The sequence below is a fragment of the Oxyura jamaicensis genome, chromosome 8, assembly GCF_011077185.1.
Source record: "Oxyura jamaicensis isolate SHBP4307 breed ruddy duck chromosome 8, BPBGC_Ojam_1.0, whole genome shotgun sequence".
Classification (NCBI taxonomy): domain Eukaryota; kingdom Metazoa; phylum Chordata; class Aves; order Anseriformes; family Anatidae; genus Oxyura; species Oxyura jamaicensis.
In genome coordinates, this window is record NC_048900.1 from 22337510 (window position 1) to 22355540 (window position 18031).

The 18031-nt window shown below is 41.1% G+C and overlaps 1 protein-coding gene and 1 long non-coding RNA gene across 7 annotated transcripts in view; both read left to right on the plus strand.

The window, feature by feature from the left end:
• The first annotated feature begins 720 nt into the window (after nt 1-720).
• On the plus strand, nt 721-5227 carry LOC118170381. Its single transcript, XR_004752683.1, has 2 exons — nt 721-874; nt 1402-5227. It is a non-coding gene; the product is annotated as an uncharacterized LOC118170381 (long non-coding RNA).
• Nucleotides 5228-6824: 1597 nt separating this feature from the next.
• MAST2 (microtubule associated serine/threonine kinase 2) overlaps nt 6825-18031 on the plus strand; it is a 189289-nt gene continuing 178082 nt past the window's right edge. For 4 of the 6 annotated variants that reach the window (XM_035332500.1, XM_035332501.1, XM_035332502.1 and 1 more), the window contains exon 1: nt 6825-7232. In XM_035332500.1, coding sequence (XP_035188391.1) covers nt 7062-7232 — 171 coding nt within the window. In that variant the 5' untranslated portion in view covers nt 6825-7061. The remainder of the gene's footprint in view (nt 7233-18031) is intronic. The other 2 variants (XM_035332504.1, XM_035332505.1) reach the window with 1 other exon arrangement.

Consider the following 18031-nt stretch of genomic DNA (forward strand, 5'->3'; position numbering starts at 1 on the left):
CGGCCTGTGACACTAGTAGAAGTATGTATCTATTCCAAAATCACAACACTGCTATGCAAGGGCTCAGGAGCCATCTACCTGAGTAAATTTCTTCTGGCAAGAGCCTTGTGGGCCATTAGGTTAAAAAAGTATAAGAAATAAAGCAACTCTAGCTAGCTGCTATCTTCCTGGCTTCTGGCTATCAATTTAGTAAGTATGTCAATTGACGTCTCCTAACTCAACAGAGCAATTCCTTTTTAGTGAGTCAGATCTCTTTAGTGACTGAAGTAAGCTTTTACGGTTTTATATTCTTTTTAACTCTGCAAAGTTTTATGTGGTTAAGGGGAAAATTGTTTGCACATCCATCCTGTGACAATTGCCAGATCTGTTTCCCTCTTTGGCATCCTGAAAGTGCAACAACACAGGGTCTGGAGTGAGATGGAGTTTCAGGAGCAAAAAGGAGAGTATTTGGCCTGTTACAAATTTATTATAGATTGCAGTGGGTGTTAATGAAATTAATCTGCTTGTTCCTCATATCTCAGTATGAGCCTGCACGCTCAGAAGATGGAAGTGTTTTTCTCATTAACTGCAACAAGAAATGTAATGAGGAACACAGGTTGTTATCTAATTTAATGTCATTCCTGAAGCTCCTTTGCAGAACTGCACTTAAAGTTGCAATAAGTCGCATATTATTTGCTGACCAGTTAAGTGTACATTATTGACTTTTATTTTGTTAGACTTCAGAACTGTGGGTTCATATTCACAACTCTTTGCTGAACGCATCATGTCACAAGTCAAGCTGAATGCCAAAGGAGACACTCCAGATGGACTCAGTCTGGCACTCCTGGCTTGAAACAAAAAGCTGAGGTCAAATCTTAACGCTGCTGAATTCAAGGTGCAACTTGTTTCTGTTCACTTCAGTGGGGCCAGTATTTCTCCTTTTATTTTGCCTGTGTAAATATTGTATTATGGCATGAAGTAAGGTTTACTTGCCTTGTTTTGAGTACACAAATGTTGTTGTGCTAGTTCTCCAAAAGAGCACAGAAATGACAAAAGCACCAGTAATTTTATGTAACCAAGAGAGTGAGTCAGTGGGGGAAGAAAAAAGGCAAAAAAAAGTAGAGATTTCAGTGAATAGTAGGCTTAAAAACCAATCACAACCCAAACAACAAAATCATCATTATAAAAATGTTACTTTAAGCCCCATGTTAGATTTTTTTCAAAATTAAAGGGGACAAAAACCTTCTTATTTTACCTTATTGCTGAGCTGAGAGAACCTCTTGAAAGCCTAACTGAATGCTCTTCCTTTACCCTAGTCTTTCATTTGCCTTTCATGTTCTGCTCGTCTGTTACTGTGAGGTTCCTTGAACCACTAGCAATTATTGCTTTTTTTTTTTTTTTTTTTTTTTTAACAAAGAGTAGGCTCTGGCTAGGATAGCTACTGACTGACTGTGTGCTGTGATGTGGGCTCTCACAAGTGACAAAGAAAATGCGGGTCCAGCTTGACCTACACTCCAGAATTCACCAATCGCAATCTTGTCCCTGGTTTAGACTGTTACTATTTGATTGAATTGTCTGCAATTACTTATGATGTATTTCTTTTCAGAAGAGTATGAATACTATTTTTTAAATTTACACTTAATTATAAGTGTTTGTAATTATGAGTGTAAAGAGGTAATAATAGATGTCCCTGAGTAAAGTTGTGACGTAGCGTTTGGAAATACTTGGTGCCAATACTGGGTGATGGATGGCCACGTCCCACAGCCCCCTTTTGTACCTTCACCCTGTGCTGCCCCATTCCCTTCACTGTGCTGGCACAACCCAGATAGGGTTGTGCTCCCAAGCAGATGGGGGAACTGATCCAGAAAAAAAAATCAAAATCCAGCAATTCCCCGCCTCCAGTGTTCCTAGCCAAATCAATTTCCCAGTCCAGTTTATAGCACAGCTGTAGAAACAGTTGTGTTGCTGTGAGGGAAAGGGCGGTATATCACAATGAGAGAGACGAACGGTGCCGGGTAGGACTGGCAGTACTTTAAGTCAGAACTGCCAGCCTCTGAGCCCCATTGTGTGAGTGTTCTGTTTTTTCTTCATTGGTACATTTCACACCTTGTAATCAAAATTTAGAGCCGACAGGTCTATAAAGGAAACAATGCAAACACAAGGTAACAGTGAGCTCATACTGGTCAGCATATTAAAGGCGATGGCAGGAAACCACCAGATTAATCATTGCTGAGCTTTTCCTGTTAGCATCAGAGCAGGGATGAGTTTTAAGTAGGACACAGCTGAGGTCATTGTAGCGTCTCTGCTGACTTCTGTGAGGAATGACTCCCATGCATGCCTTATTAGTTCTAGAAAGCTTTGCTCATTCATTACCTAGTGGTGAATCTCTGGTTAGAAAATTGACCACAGAACTCCCAGAAAAGGTATTTTTTTTTTTCACAGTTTGTTTCTTTACATTGCCACCTCTCTCTCTGCATCTCTCAAATGGCTCCTCTCTATCAGTCAAAAACTTCTTTCATTTCCAATCCCTTCGTAGTTTATCTACAACCTTTCTCTCTCTTCTCTTTCAATACAGACAGGTTAAGTCCCTAGAAGTGTTGCAGCGCCAGTCTCCACTGCACACTTGTTGGATTCCAATGACTTACTTTCTTGTATGCCATCTCATATTTGGGAGGCATTTCTATAAACAGCCGTATCACCTTGTGTCATCCTCCTCCAGCCCTCCTTAAAACTCATCTTTCTTTGGGTGCCCAAAGAGAAGGTGACGACAGATAGGATCTGATGCTACTTCTGCTGGCCAGCATCTCTCTGTTCCCCACGTGCTTCCTTCTCTGGACCTTCTAGAAATACGCACAAATATACATATTTATACACATATGGAATTTGTATTCTGTTAGCCCTAGGGGTAACAGCTCCACTGTGGCAATTGCTGTACAATCAAGTCCAAGCCGACTGCAAAGGCAGTGTATTCACTGGACTCTATCCGTCTCCTTAAAGCTGTGATGTGTTTGCTGAGTTTTTGTTGCTAAGAAGTGCTGTTAACTTAGCTACTGCACTGAGCTCTCCCTAAATCTCACAGGTTTTGTGTATTTACATCTTCTAGCTCCTTACCTGATGTAAATGTGGTATCTAGAACAAGGTTACAGCAGTGCAAAGCTGTCACTATGACATACTGCATCACTGTAAACAAGGATAAATGTCCTTCACAGTATATAAAGAAGGAAAATAACAATTGGAAAGGAAATCATATTGTGTTATGACCCAACTTCTTCTATATATAGATCCAGCAATTGCCATCCTGGACCAGGTTGTCAGTTGGTTTACTGCATTAGTCAGTCTCAGGGACTGAATAATAGTATTAGTTTCCAGTAAAGACACAATATATATGATATAATCTTATGGAATAGCCTGCCTGTAAGAAATTCCTTCCTACTCTTCCTTAGTTCAGGGACTGAACTAAGCTTCTAGGCAGAATAGCTTCTGCCTTATGAGTGTTTATCTTTCCTGTAAAAACAGTCTGCATGTAATTATGAGAATTATTAATTACACAAAAGTCTAACGCAGAACTTCTCAAATAGCAGACTTCACTAGATCCAGATCATGAATAAATTTTGACTAGAGTGTGTCAAAGTTCTGTACTTAAAAAATCTCCTGCATTATTTTGGAAAATCCTATATTTTTAACCATTTTCCTGGAGTTTGGGGTTAGTGGTGGGGAGCTGTACTCTGGCTGCAGTTCTGAGCTGTGCAGGCAGCATGTATTGCTTGGCTAGTCTGGCAGAGCTGGCACTGGTGTCTTGCTTTTTGCTGAACAAAGTGGGGCATCATTCTATAAAGACTGATTAGCCTTCGTCAAACCTTTTCCTAGCAACTCTTACTCTTCCTGCGGTCTACATAACTACATTTTTTTATCCTAATTTCTTTGGTTTGCTCACCACTGGTATGTAGTTGTATCATGCTGTTTTCCTAGTGAATCTTGAAAAAAGAATGTTGTCACAGAGGTGAAGCTAAGGAAATAGCCAGGAGTCACGTTGACGACAGGCATCCTGCATAATTACTTGTCATTACAGACATTCTGCGCAGGTATAGTACAACATATCCCACAGTACTGTGCTGTCTTCAGGGCTGGCAGCATATTGCCAATTGCCAAACATTAGTATTCCAGCGTAAAGACCAAAACTTCACTGTGAATACCATTAGAACTGGGTCACTAACAGAAGGTGCGTGACAGCTTAACATGCAGAACAGCTAAAGCCATTTCCTCCATCTCACACAGAGCAGAAATACTGAGAGTGAAGATTATGGATATTGCGTGAGGAGAATGACATATGACAGGCGTTAACAATATACTCGTTTGGTGGCATTAGTGATGCAGTTCTGCCTTGGAAACAGTGAAAATCGGTGATCAGCTGGCTGTTGTGCTGCACTGGTTTTGCTAAACATTGGAATTCACTTTAACAGGAATCCAAATGATCGGGTAAAGTATTTCATTTTGCAGAGGAAATTCTCTTGCTCAGCAGCACCCTAACAACACTACTATTTTGCATTTTCTGTTTGGAATAAAGAGGTTTTAAACTTGCAGCTGCAAACTGCGTATTTCTACTCCAGCTCCAGGAATTACTACTGGAGCAGTGTGCTCAGCAGTCATAAAATTGCTCCAGATAGATTTCTGTCCTTTCTGAAAATATTAGGAAATAAGCTGGACTGGATTTTGTGTTCTGTCATAGCAAAGTCCCTTTAAACCAGCAAGGGGAGAACATAAGGGAATTCTTCCTGGATAGCACTGTTCCAGCTACCTTCTGAATTGGAAAATCATGTTCAGACATTCTTTGTATGGTTGAAAAAGAAGGTGGAAGCCAGGGCAAGGAAGAATCTGGAGCTGCAGAGAGAAACAGATTTAATTAGGTGAGTATCTGTAAGTAAGCCACGCTGGCTCTCTGTGGTCCCCTGCTTTTGCTCTATGTTAGACAGTCTGGATAATGTGAAGAATCAGCCCCTTCATAAGCCTTCATTAATTACTCTTCTATCTTTTTGTATGTGATGAAGTATCGCTGGAGACAAAAAGTGTGTGCACAGGTGGGTACGCACCATGCTCTGCCTCATTCATCCTTACCTTTTTCCCTGCTAAGCCTCAAAGTTTTACCCAAAGTTGGAAGAAGAAAGTTCAAACAAAGCTCATATGGAAAAGAAACGTCAGGTCAATCAGCTTGGTCTGCAGATTCAGGCCATCTTCAGTGAAGAGTTTAAATTGAAAAAATATGAGAAAATCGGTACAATGAGTATTTTTCCTACTCATTCAACATGAAACCTCAGTTCTTTTGTTTCAAAAATATTGAAAAGATACCTTGAGTCCAACATACTAAACAGGGATTAAACTGAGAAGTAAATAATCCCAAAGCAAACTGAACACAATCTTTTACAAGCAAAATGTCCTATCAAACCCCAAGTGGCTTTTTGATCCAGGATGATAAAACATATTTTAAAATTGTTTTGAGAAAAATACAAGACCAGAAGGCAATTATTTATAATTCTGTCTAAAAGTCACAAGTGAAGATTTGTTTTAAATATGTTTCAAAGGCAGGTTGCGTTATTCAAATTCTCATTGCGACTTTTCTTCCTCTGAATTCTTTTTTTGGCACATGAAGAGAACAGGTGTGAGCCAGTGCAAGGTGGCCCACAGGCCACAACCAACACATAACTAATTGGCATCTCTGTTGCAACAGGGAAAAGATCCAGCCAAATTATGACGAGGCACTGTGCCATCCTAATAGACTGACATTATCGCGGATGCCAAGATTCCATAAATTTGCATTATTTACATTTACTTAGGGCAGGATTCCCAGCTGGGAAATTCCACATGATTGTCCATCTCCCTCATATACAATTATAATCGAAAAAGATCTCTGTGACTAATCCAGCATCCTCAAATGGTTTTCAGCAATAATTTAAATTTTCTCAATAATTATTTTAAAATGCTCCCACTCATGTACATCAATAAATCATTTAAAAGGGTAGTTTTGTTGTCTTTGCTTGTACAAAATTAATAAATAATTTATAAAATCAGACTTTCTGCTTGAAGGATGTATGAATCTTTTCGTCTTGCTAAACAGATATATATATATATATATATATATATATATATATATATATATATTCCTGCAGTAGTGGCAAAGTTTCTCTCTTATGTAGTCAGGAAAAAGGCAACTCTGAAGTTATTTTGTGAAAAATGGATGCAGAAACTGGTAACTTACACCCCCAGGAAATGATTTGCAAAGGCAAAAATGCAGCAAGGGTGTGAATTACAGAGATGAAACACAAGATGATACATGCTCTGATTACTCCTTCAGGTAATGAATCTGTAGGTTTGTCTTCCTCTACTGAGGAGACAGTGAATTACACCTTAATCTGCTCCTTGATGTGATCTCATTCCAACTAAAAAGTGCATGGAGGGACTCGATGGAGATGGCGTTGCCCATGAGTAAACAGGAGGTGGTGGCATCACCGTCCCTGGGATGTCTAAGGAGAGGTTGGACGTGGTGCTTAGGGACATGGGTTAGTAGGGGTAACGGTGGAATGGTTGGACCAGATGCTTTTGGAGGTCTTTTCCACCCGGAATGGATCCATGTTTCTAAATGTCTTTATTATCCCAGGCACCAGCCCCTGCGCAGCGACCCCCGGGGCTCCTCTCAGGGGCCCGCGCGCCTTTCCCGCCTCGCACCTTCCCGCCCGCCCCTCGTGGCCGAGTCTCGCGCTCGTCCCCTTCCCACCCCCCCACCCAGATCTCGCGCCTGTTCCCGCTCTGAGGGAGCTGCTCTCGCGATAGGCGGCGGCGGGCGGGCCGTGAGGAGGCGGAGGAGGAGGAGGAGGAGGTGGCCGCCGGGGGGGGGGGCGGCGCCGCGGCAGCCGCTGCGCCCGCGCTCCGTGACAGGCGGCCGGGGGCCGGGCATGTCCCTCCGCCCCGCACGCAGGTGGTGGCGGCGGCGGTGGTGGCGGCGGTGGCGGCGGCGCCGCCCCGGCTCTCCGTGACTCTCCATGGGGCCCGAGCCGCGCCGCAGCCGCCGCTGAGGAGAAGGCGCCGCCGCGATGAGGAAGGGCCGCTCCCGGGGGGACAAAGCGGCGGCGCCTCCTCCTCCTCCTCCTCCGCCGCCGCGGAGGGAAGGCGGCCGGGCGGTGGCCGCCAGCGCGGCGGAGCGCAGAGCCACCCTGCTGGGGGGCGGCAGGAAGGAGCCGGAGGCCGCGGGGGCGCCGGACAGGGTAACGGCGGGGGGGGCGTTGGCATGGCAACGAGGGGGGCTGGGGGCCGGGGGTGGGGCTGAGGCCGGGGGTCGAGGTGCTGAGGGCTGAGGGCAGGCTGAGCTCTCCGTGGGGACGGCGTCCTGCCGGCATCTCTCCACGTGGAGCGCGTTTCCTCGGCCCGGGGAGGGGGAAAAAGGGTGAAGCTGGCGCTCGCCGGCTGGCTGGGGGCTGTCAGGCAGGCGGAGGAAGTGGTGGGGGGCTGCCCCGAGGCTTCCCGTGCCCGGAGTCCTGCCTGCGTGCTGATGGAGGGAGGGAGGATGCGGTGACATCTAGCTGGTGTTATGTGCTGGCTGCTGTTAGTGCGGAACCCTTCCTGGGAACCTCCCGCAGGTCACTCCTCAGCGTAACACTATTTGTGACACATGTTTTAGCGTTTTTGTCTTCATTCTTAACACAAGAAGTGATTTATTTGGGAAGTCTAAATTTTGTAGCTATTAAAAATACATATGCTTATTAAAAATAAGAGCATTTATGTTCAGTGCATACACTCACATCTTTCACCCCTGCAGAAAAGGATCTCCTGGTTGCTACTTAAGATTGCAGGGATGAGAGACCCACTAGATCTTAAGCTTTCTTTTGGATACATTTTGATATTCCTCGTTTTAGATGAAAGAAAATGTGAGATGAGACTTAGCAGTTTAAAAATGCAGGTGACAACCAATGCCTTTTTTTTTTTTTTTTTTTTTTTTGAGAAGAAAGCATCACAAGTATAAGGATTCCCACGATGCAGTAATTCATTGCTTTGTTTTGCCATTTTTAGGAGCGAAGAGAAGAACTGTTCTTTGACATTCCCTGTCAAAAAGGTGTCTTAAGTTTGCATCATTATTTCGGATGCTCAGGTTTACTCTGTAGCTTTTTAAAACAATTTCTTAGGTTATTCCGGAAGAGCTGCATTATGCGCATGAAGGTGACTTCATGTCTATACAGCACTATGAACGTAAGCGCTGGAAATAATACTAACTGCCGTTGGTTCATTTGAAATTACTGCAAAGACTTGGGAAGATTATATATTAGTAACTGTTGTACAGGACAACTTTCCTAACTTACTGGTCTCTGTAACTCAGAGACCAGCATTTGTTGATGCTTGTTCTCCCACTGCTAGCTATGTGAAAGTTGTACTTGGGTGTATTTAAATGGGGAAGGGTGGGAAAGGTGGATACTTTGAGAAACTTTATTTCAGAACAGAAATGACCATTGTTGAGTTCTAGGTCAGAAACATGAATACTTGCTTAGTTTTATTGGAAAATTTTATTTTTTAGTTAAACTGTGAGCCTTCCTCTGGATTTAACTGGTTATCAGGGATCTGCTAGCTGGGAGAAGTATTCAAATGTCAGGCTGCTCTAGAAGCCCCAGGGATGTATGCAGTCTTGCTGAGCTCAGAACCTGTCCTGACCTTCCAGAAGAAAAAATGCTGTTGGGAGTCTTGGAAACCAGACACTGCCTTCAGTCATAGTGGACTTGCATTTTAGTTTTGACTGGTGGGTGTCTTGAATATAGACTTTCTTGGACTGGGATCTGGAAGAAGGGACATCTAGTGTAGTGATTTTTTTTTTCCATTTAATATTATTCACTAGTGCCTTATAAAACCAGGTACTTAAGAGGGCAGAGGTGCTGCTGCCTCTGATGCTTATTGCTTTCTGAAATAACTGAAGAACGCTGATGTGCTTATTCAGGCCAAAATAAAAGCCTTAAAAACAGAAGAGGTGACCGTTTCTCTTCTAAACTGCCCATTAAAATAGCGGCTGGTAGAACTCTTGTAGGCAACAGCAAGGTGCTTGCTGTACTGTTATGACACCGTGTGTATGGTATATTGACATGGAAATTGGAGGAAATTGCTTCTATTCTTGGTACTTGTTAACCAGACTTGTTACAAACCATGGATACAGAATGTGCTATGTACTGTATCATGTTGTATCGACCTCTCAGGGAGCTGCATCAGAACAACATTATTATTGCAAAACAGGGCTGCAAATTCAGAAACACCAATATTTGAGATTCACAAGCCTTTTAAATGGGAGATGCTGGCAGTGTGTTTTTAGTTCAGGTACTCTGACTAAACCTTCATACCAATATGACTTGCAGGAACAAGATCTCTGTGCTGTCAAGTATTTGGTGGGATGTAGCCTTTGAGGAGATGAGCAGCTAAAACTTGGAAACCTTCTACTTGATCTGTGCAAGAAACCCCAAGCTTCGAAGGAGAACGTCTCAGCCCCTCTCCCTTTGGTCTTCCATTTGAAGTGGTAGAAGTTTTGTAAATGCAGCAAACAACTGGGAATAAGTAGACATGTTGGGTAACTTCAATAAACAGAGCAAATGATCCCTCTCACAGAATCTGTCTTTAATCTCAATAATTCAGTATTTCTTTAAAGGTCAGGAGCTGCTAGTGCAGGGGGTGGTGGAAAGGGCCTTTGGAGATGCTCAAGAAAGCTTGATACTCTTTCCACTGATGCAACTTGACAAATCTTTCCTTTGGGGGCCGCTTCTGTTTTAAGTAGCTCTTGTCTGGAGCCAGGACCAATGCAACAGTGTGCACAGCTGCAGGGAACTGCTGGGGATTAAATTCAGATTTCACAGTTTGTTTGCCATACAGTTTCACAAGTTTGTGGCTGGGGAAGACTAAGCTACTCTAGTGTTGGAAAAAGTACTTATCAGACTGTGACCATGGTAGTTAATCGCTGTACTGACCTTTGGGCCTTTGAAAATCTGATCCTTTAATGTGCTGTGCTTATAGATTTGACTTGTACATACAATTAATGTTTTCACTTCTTTTTAGGTGTTATATAAGAACATTAACATGACCGTACTTGGTCACGCTACCGATCCCGCTAGCCCAGTAACGTGCCTTTCTGAGCTGCCAAAAGCAGATGCTTAGAGAAGAGCATAGCGTATGTTGAGGAAATACCTTTCCTAGCCTCCAGTAATTTGTGGCTCTCTGATTTCCGGAACTGGAGGTGATACTTGTTTTTAGTGCCCCCAGTGGGTTTCTTCTTCTATGAATTTGTCCAATCAGTAGTTGAAGCCATGTATACTTGTAGCATCCACAACATCCGCTGGCTGAGTGTTGTATAGCTTAGGCACAACTTGTGTGGGGAAAAACCATCCCCTTTTTGTTTGTTTTCCAACTTTCTACCTGTTTGTTTCATCCCTTGTTTAGTTCTTGTATTGGAAGAGGCAGTGGAAAAAAAGAATCCACGTTCTTCTGTGTAGCTTATGGCTTGATAACTCTTACTTACTAGTCCCTTGTTTCCAGAGGAGTTCTAGAAAGAGGTGACTGTCCTTGTCATTGTCCTGTGTACTCTGCATCTTTTGCAGGTCTGTTCCTTCTTGGAGACGATGATGATCAGAGGAGCAGGGTTGGGGAACAATAACCAGGACTGATACAGTATTTCAGCATATAACACCCTGTACATTTATATAGTTTGTTGGGTTTTATTCTTTAATCTTCTGTCTGTACTTTTTTTTTTTCTTTATGTTGACAATCTTTGACTATTGAGTGGGCACTTTTGAGGAATTATTATAACTCCACAAACACTCCTTTAAGTGGTAATAGCTGGTTCAGAGTTTCTCACTGTGTACATAAATTTAGTGTAATTTTTTTTATTTGCTTAACTGTATTTATCTATGTTTAATCTTACCTGCTATTTTACAGCCTACTCAAACATTATCATTAAGGTCATCTTCAGATCTTTGGCCATCACTTTTGCAACCTTGAAAACTAAGCATTGTCAGCAAACTTTGTCTTGTAAACGTTAAGCTTCTTTGCTAGATCTTGCTTTAAAATGCTGAAGGTATTGAACCTGAAACAGATCCTTGTGGAGTTCCACTGGCGATCCTTCTTTTTTGTGAAGAAGGCTAGTTGTTCCAGCCTCTTATTTTTTATCTGTTGATCAGTCAATTCGTAGTTGAATTGTCCTTACTATCCAATGACAGTTTTGTTTCATTGCGTTGAAGGCATTTTTGTCAAAGACTACAGAAATGCAAGTGGGCTGTATCAGCATACTCATCATATGTTTACTGACTATATAGAAGAATAGAAAGTTGAAGTAAAAGTTAATGTTGTTTAAGAATGATGACAGTCACCTCCATCCAGAGGCATATTACAAGCATTAAATTGCTTCTATATGATGCCTACATAATTACTTTGAGACACTGTGATATTTATTGTCAAAGATCATCTGTGAACTGTAGTCAGTGTTTGTCAGTGTTTCTTTTGTTGTTGTTTTCTACTTCAGGTAGAAATCAAAGGTGAAAGTTCTCATAAGGGAGTCTTCAGTGTCTAGAAGATAGGAACTGAGGGGCTTATGATGAAGGTGTACAAGATCATGGTTGGTACGTAGAGCGTAGGTAGCATGCAGCAGCTGAATGCTTCCACTAGTATTAAGCTAGTCAGAGGTTTTTTTTTTTTTTGTAAAAAAAAAAAAAAGAGGTGGATCTTCATGCAAATAGTGATGGGCATATGATTTTTTGTTTGCCAATGGAAATTATGGATGCAAAAAGCATTCAGATTTCAAGTGCTGGGGGAAGGGTGTAGTGAAGATCACTAAATAGGTAGACTGCATCCTACTGAGGAAAACTGAGCTGCAATTAACTAGAGTCTGGGAGAACTTTAGAACAGAGCAAGCACACGATGCCTCCTTTTACTTGACTTTTACTTGGGAATGACTGTCGCTGTTTGTATGTTTTATTTCCAGGAGGAGTGGGTGTTAGCCTCTCCCTAACAAAACTAAATCCTGTCTTCCTCTGAAAGCAGGGGGAAGATAAACAGATGTGAGGAAAGCTGAAGTATTGTGGAGAGTATAGAAGGGTAGAGGTTGAGCATTGCAAGAATAAAAATCAAGGATGCTGAGTACTGAGTATCCACAAAGAGTGTGCACTGCTGTCTAAATGTATCCAGGGAGCTGGTGGGTGCTTGGCTTGGACATATGCGGGGATAAGGGAACAGAAGCAGATCCCGTGCTTGTCAGTGCTCCACCTTCACTTCTGTCAAGCTTCCTTCTCGTACTCTGGATGACCATGGCCAGGAGATTTATGAGTAGATTCCATGACTTTATGTGGCCTGGTAGGATAATAAAGAGATGAAGGGGAATACAGTAGCAAAATCTGAACAAATAATTCAAGGGGCTGATAGAGGGACTGCGAGTTGTAGAGGGAGCCTTCTGTGTTAGATGGACCCTTGGTCTTGTATGCAGTTTAACTTGGCTGCTGCTGACCAGGAGTCAGACAGAAATGTTGCTAAAGCCTGAAGTTCCTCTGCTATGTCTGCATTCGTTGTATGGGAGATGTTCAGTTGATGCCAGCAGGCAAGCTACATACCTAATAGAGAAAGATGAAAAACCTCCTTACTCCTGGTTAGCTTTATGTTCTGAGATTACTTTGTATATGGCAGTCTGTGCAGTAGGCTATTTCCAGCTGTAAATTTTGATGTGACCAAAGAAATTGAGACCTTGTGCGTTCCCCAGACAAACACATTTTGTCACTTCTGCATTGGAGGAAAGTGTTTCTTGACCTCTGAACAAGGTCAAGTCTTTTAACTGTTACAGTCATTTGGAACTGTAACACTACAAACCTTTTGAGAGTAGCAGCAGTATTCCTTTCTCTCCACATCTTTGCAGCTTTGTAGTTTTATAGATCCCAAAGCCCACATGGGTTATTGTGGCTATCAAGTGTGATTTCTCCACATGCCCAGGCCATGGAACTTTCCCGAGAGAGAAATTTAAAAATCTCTCTTAGAAATTGATCTTATCTTAAGCTTAGATCATGGTGTGTCTGTCACCTCTGCCAATGTTTAATTATTCCTGCAGTTAGGAAACTAAACCACATCTTATTTCAAGGCTTGTTTTGTCTAACATCCAACTTTCAGTGGTGGAATATGCCTGTGCTAGCATAGGCAGTAAAAAGTCTCTACTATCTGATAATTTTTCCATGTATAAGTATTTGAAATATAAAATCTAGCTTAAGTTGGAACAGAAGAAGAGTTCTTTTGCTTTCCCCCTATTTGTTTTTGGAGCATGTGCACCAGAAGTAGGCAGAGTTTGGTAGCAGCTTGGAATACTGCGATCGCAAGCGAGGTTACTTCTCAACTACTCTTTGATACTTGTCTTTTTACAGTTCAGGGATTGCATTACCACAGTTGGGTGTGTCATAGGAGAGAAAGTTTTGTAACGTTATGCCTATGTGGATATTTCTACTCTCTGTGTTCAGGACATTGTGCAAAATGGTCCAAGACTACTTAGAAACAATAAGTTGGAAAACTTATTCCCCCGCCTTTCATGTAGTCTCTTTCTTTTTTTCTTTTTAATAAGGAACAGCAAAGGATCTTTTCCACTGACTTCTTATCCTGTTCATTTATTTGGAAAGCAGTCAGTAACCAGCAGGGAGAAACTGGCCAAACCCCAGAGTCCTAGTCAGATTTGTTTTGCCTCCACAGCTGCAAATAAGCTGTTACCATGCTTTCCCTGTTGTGTGGCAAGTCTGGAAATTGAAGAGATCTTTCTTTCTTCTCCTAATCAGAAACTGTGCTTCAAACATAATTATTTTGCTCTCTTTTTTTTTTTTCTTTTTTTTTCCTTCTATGTACCATCAGTGCTATTAGAGGCAGTACCTCTGTTGTGATGAACCCTATACAGACTGCCTATCAGTTCAGGATTCTTTGGTTATTTTTGCTATGGGTCTTCCCTTTTGCTTGCTAGGTGAAGAAGCAAGCTTTTGGAGTTCAGTAGGCGCTTTGCTTCCAAGCTTTCTATACTCCTCTGTCTCTCAGGCTGCTGCTAAGGGCTCTGTTGCAACTGCTGTTCTGCTCTGTCAGCCATGGACCCAGTGGTTAATAGCTCACAACACACTAAATTGTAATTTCATATCGAAATGTAAAAGTGGGTTGAAACTGATGTGAAGAAGGTGAAAGTTTTTCCAAAATCCAAGCAAGCAAACAATCAAGTGGACATACCACTAGCAATGCAGTTTTTATTATACACATTGCAAATACCATGAAGGCAAATATAGATTAAAAATAGCCAGATATGTTCTATGAACATTGTTGCCCCATCTTATCAAAGGAGGGATGGTGTTTGCTGAATGCTAGAAGATCAGAAACCATTTGTTACGGAAATACACCTAGCTGCAAATTTTGGGATGTTCCTGCTGCTTAGGGTTGATTTCAGGGCAATTCTGTCCTGTGTCTTTTTCATCAGAGAAGCTAAAGGAAATACTTGCAGAAGACATTGGTAAAGACTCCCAAATTATGAGCTGTCGACATGACTTACCATTAAAAACTCAGGGTTGTTTTTTCTAGACCTCAGACTTCCTCTTCCCATCTTCCTTTCTTTGCTGTCTTACAGAACTTTTTCTCATTTTAGTAGGAGAACAAAAAAGTTTTTTTTTTTTTGTTTTTGATCTGAGAAGATGCCAAGTTCTAGCTCATAAAGCTTATAATACGGTGAACCAGATTGCAGCTTCTTTGTATGGTTGCTTGGCGGGAGTTCTTACTCATCTCAGAGTTTAATTTCTTGAATTTATCCACTCCTCTGTCGGAAAATAAAGGTAGTGAAGAAGCCAGAGCATAGCAAGGGAGGAGGGAGCTCTTCCCTGCAATATGCATGATTCTGTTTGTTCTCCCGTTTTCTGAGGAAGTGAGAAGAGTCAGATAACAAACCCCCGCTGTGTTCTGTAGGTACGTGTCACCACCTTCCACCAGCTGATTCTTCTTGAACCCTCTTCAGATTCTTGTTGATGCCACAGCCACTCCTGCTCACTGTCTTCACTAGCCATTTTTTTTTTTTTGATTTTTTTTGTATTTTGGTCAGGCAGCAATGGCAGCTGCTGGCAACATAGCACTCTGAGTTCACTTGTGTGTTCATGCTAATGTCTGGAAGCAAAGAAAATAAAGTGAAGAAAAGACTCATCTAAAAGGAGGCAAAAGGTAATGTTGTAAAGGGACTGATTCTGCTATGGGCTTGTTAGATAATAGCAAAGTGGAGCCAAAGGGCATACGGCACCTCTCTGGTCTGGTGCCATAAAAACATAATGTCCCTCAAAGTTGCATATTAATGGACAAGCGTAAATTGTTTCTGTAATCGATAAGTGGGTAGACATTGCATCATCAGCACAGATGATTCAGCTTGCCCATGTGAGGTTTAAATTGCCTGTCACTAATGAAGAATAAGAACAAATATTGTGCACTATCCACATTAATATATTGTGTATTAGAATAGCTAAGTGGACAGCAGAGAGACTTAAGAATATATGTTCACACTTGATGTTCATACTGCTGATGATTTGCTTCTAAATTCAGCAGTTCCTTGTATTCCTTGACCAAAAGAGTATACATGTGAAGGAGTCAAGAGAAGACTTCATCAGTAGTGGCTGGTTTTCTTGTGGGACTACTTCTCTTTGTGGTCATAAACAATTATTAGCTTGAAGGGAAAAACTGCTGCTACTTAGTATTTGATACAGAGTAGTTGAAGTTAAGTGAGATGATGTCCAAGGCTAGGATTAGGCATCTACAAAAGCCTCAGAAAGACTGTGGAAATATTAATGACTGCACGCTTTGAAAAAACAGGTAACATCCAGGTGTTTTGTGTTGAAGGAATAGGTGTGTGTTACTAACTGTATGCTTAGAAGTTGGCTTGTTTGTTGTGCAAGCTCACTTGTCTTCTTGCAGAGCAAACAATTTCAGTGTTGTCCTGCCTGACGAGGTAGTTCTTAAGAGGCTCTAGAAGAGGCAGTTCTTTATTTTTCCCCAATAGGCAGCTCAGGCAATAAATATTACCTGTTGTGCTCCATCAGCCAAGATAGCTTTGGTGCTTTTAAGAAATGCAGTGAATTATTATATGGTATGATGATAGGTGCTTATTTAAACTATGTATGTATGAGTTGTTTTTTTTTTTTTCACTCTTTAATTTTTACTCACGGAACCTGAGTAGCCAAAGCTCAGGAAGCAGTGAAGACTGCCGACTTAGTGAGCTGTATGAGACTAAACCAAAAACCTTTATCACCCATCAGAAACTTGTTCCTCAATAACCACAGCAGTTAAGTAGACAAATCATATACAGTTTGATTCCCACATCAAATTATGTTGTGCTGTGATTAGTCTTTTTGTGGTGATGTAGTACTATTGGAAGCCTGATCAAAATGCTGATTGTTAGAGGAAGAAACCAAGTCCGTAGCCAATCAGAAACCTGCCTTTTTTTGAGGAAGTACAAAAATCTGTTTCATCTGAGGAGAATTCAACATCTTTTTTTTTTTTGGTGCCTTGCTAAGTGCCACTCTTTGGCTATAGGAAACTGATGCTCTGTGTTATCTCAGTGTATTAAAAAGCTCCAAAGGCCTTGTTTGGTTTGTAATGAAGTAGCTGTGTTGTTGCCTATAAAACCTGCTTTAAAACATGTTGCTTTTTATTTGCTGTTTCTCTAAGCTATGTATTTGTGATAGTGTGTTGTCTGACTTAAGCTTAGGTTTCATGAATCGCAAATCTAGTAGTCAATCAAATTATTTTAAAATACTCTGTTATAAATACATGCTACGTTGCAGTGAGGGAAGAGAGCGGATGGCTGAAAACCCAATAATAATAATACCATAATAAAATGGCTGTCTAGCTCGTAAGTTTTTATTTTTTTTTGCTGTTTGGAATTGCTCTGAAATTGGTGGTAGTTCATTATGTGGAAAATAGGCTAATGCATTTTTTCTTTTCAAGAAAAAGAAAAATAACAGGCAAAATAAACATTTTTTTTTTCTTCTGCTATTAGAATTGTGTAGTAAATACTTGTACTTTTTGTTATGCTATACCTATAATATATAGTTACATATTCATTATTATACCTATAGTAAAAAACCTAACTAAATATTTTCTGAAGACATTGGCTAGTGTGGATTTTCACAGATGTAAGAGCAAGATGAAATTTTAAAGCATTCCATGTAGTTGTTTAAATTTCCAGAAGCAGATACCACTGATAGGATTAGGGTGCTGAGATAAATGTTGAGCTGTGGGAAATTCAAGAATTTTTGAAACTTGACTTCTGATTCAGTATACACATCTTCACGAACAGTCTATATAGGAACATTTGCTCTAATGTTTTTTACTATATGTTGTCACAAGTAATGCACCATAAACATTTTTAACAGTATAAAGCCAAAATAAGTTATTTGAGTACTATTTAACTATTGAAATTTGAACCAAGTGGTCAGAACTGATGTGAAGTGTCCAAATAAATAAATTATGGTCACTATTATGAGGGAAGCTATAAACAAGTTGCAAAGTTAATGCAGTGACCAAAGGCATTTAGGCATTTAAACATTGAGATGTAGCTGGTGGCAGTGACCTACAGGTAGCCTTTTTCTCTGTTTGTGTGTTGAACAAATCAAATGACTTATAGTGGACCAGTGCAGTGTCACCATGATGGCAAAAATAGTTAACCATAAAAGTTAAATTATGCATTCAGTTATTATATGTAACTGAATATACAATATATAATTATTTGGGTGTTCTTTGGCCCTTGCATTGATCCTTGTTTTTAGGACAGAGGAGAATCTGTTCACAGCTCTCTGCCAGTTTAGCAGACACTTCTGCTTAGGAGTCTGCTGACTCTAGACTTCCAGTTTGTGCTTGAGCCTTGTTGATGTGCAGAAACCTGACAACTGGGCATTGTTTTTGTTCTCAAGCAGAAGCGAAGAAATACATGGCTTGTCCAAAAAAAAAAAACCAAAAAAAAAACCTAACAAAAAAACACACACACACACACACAAAAAAAAAAAAAAAAAAAAAA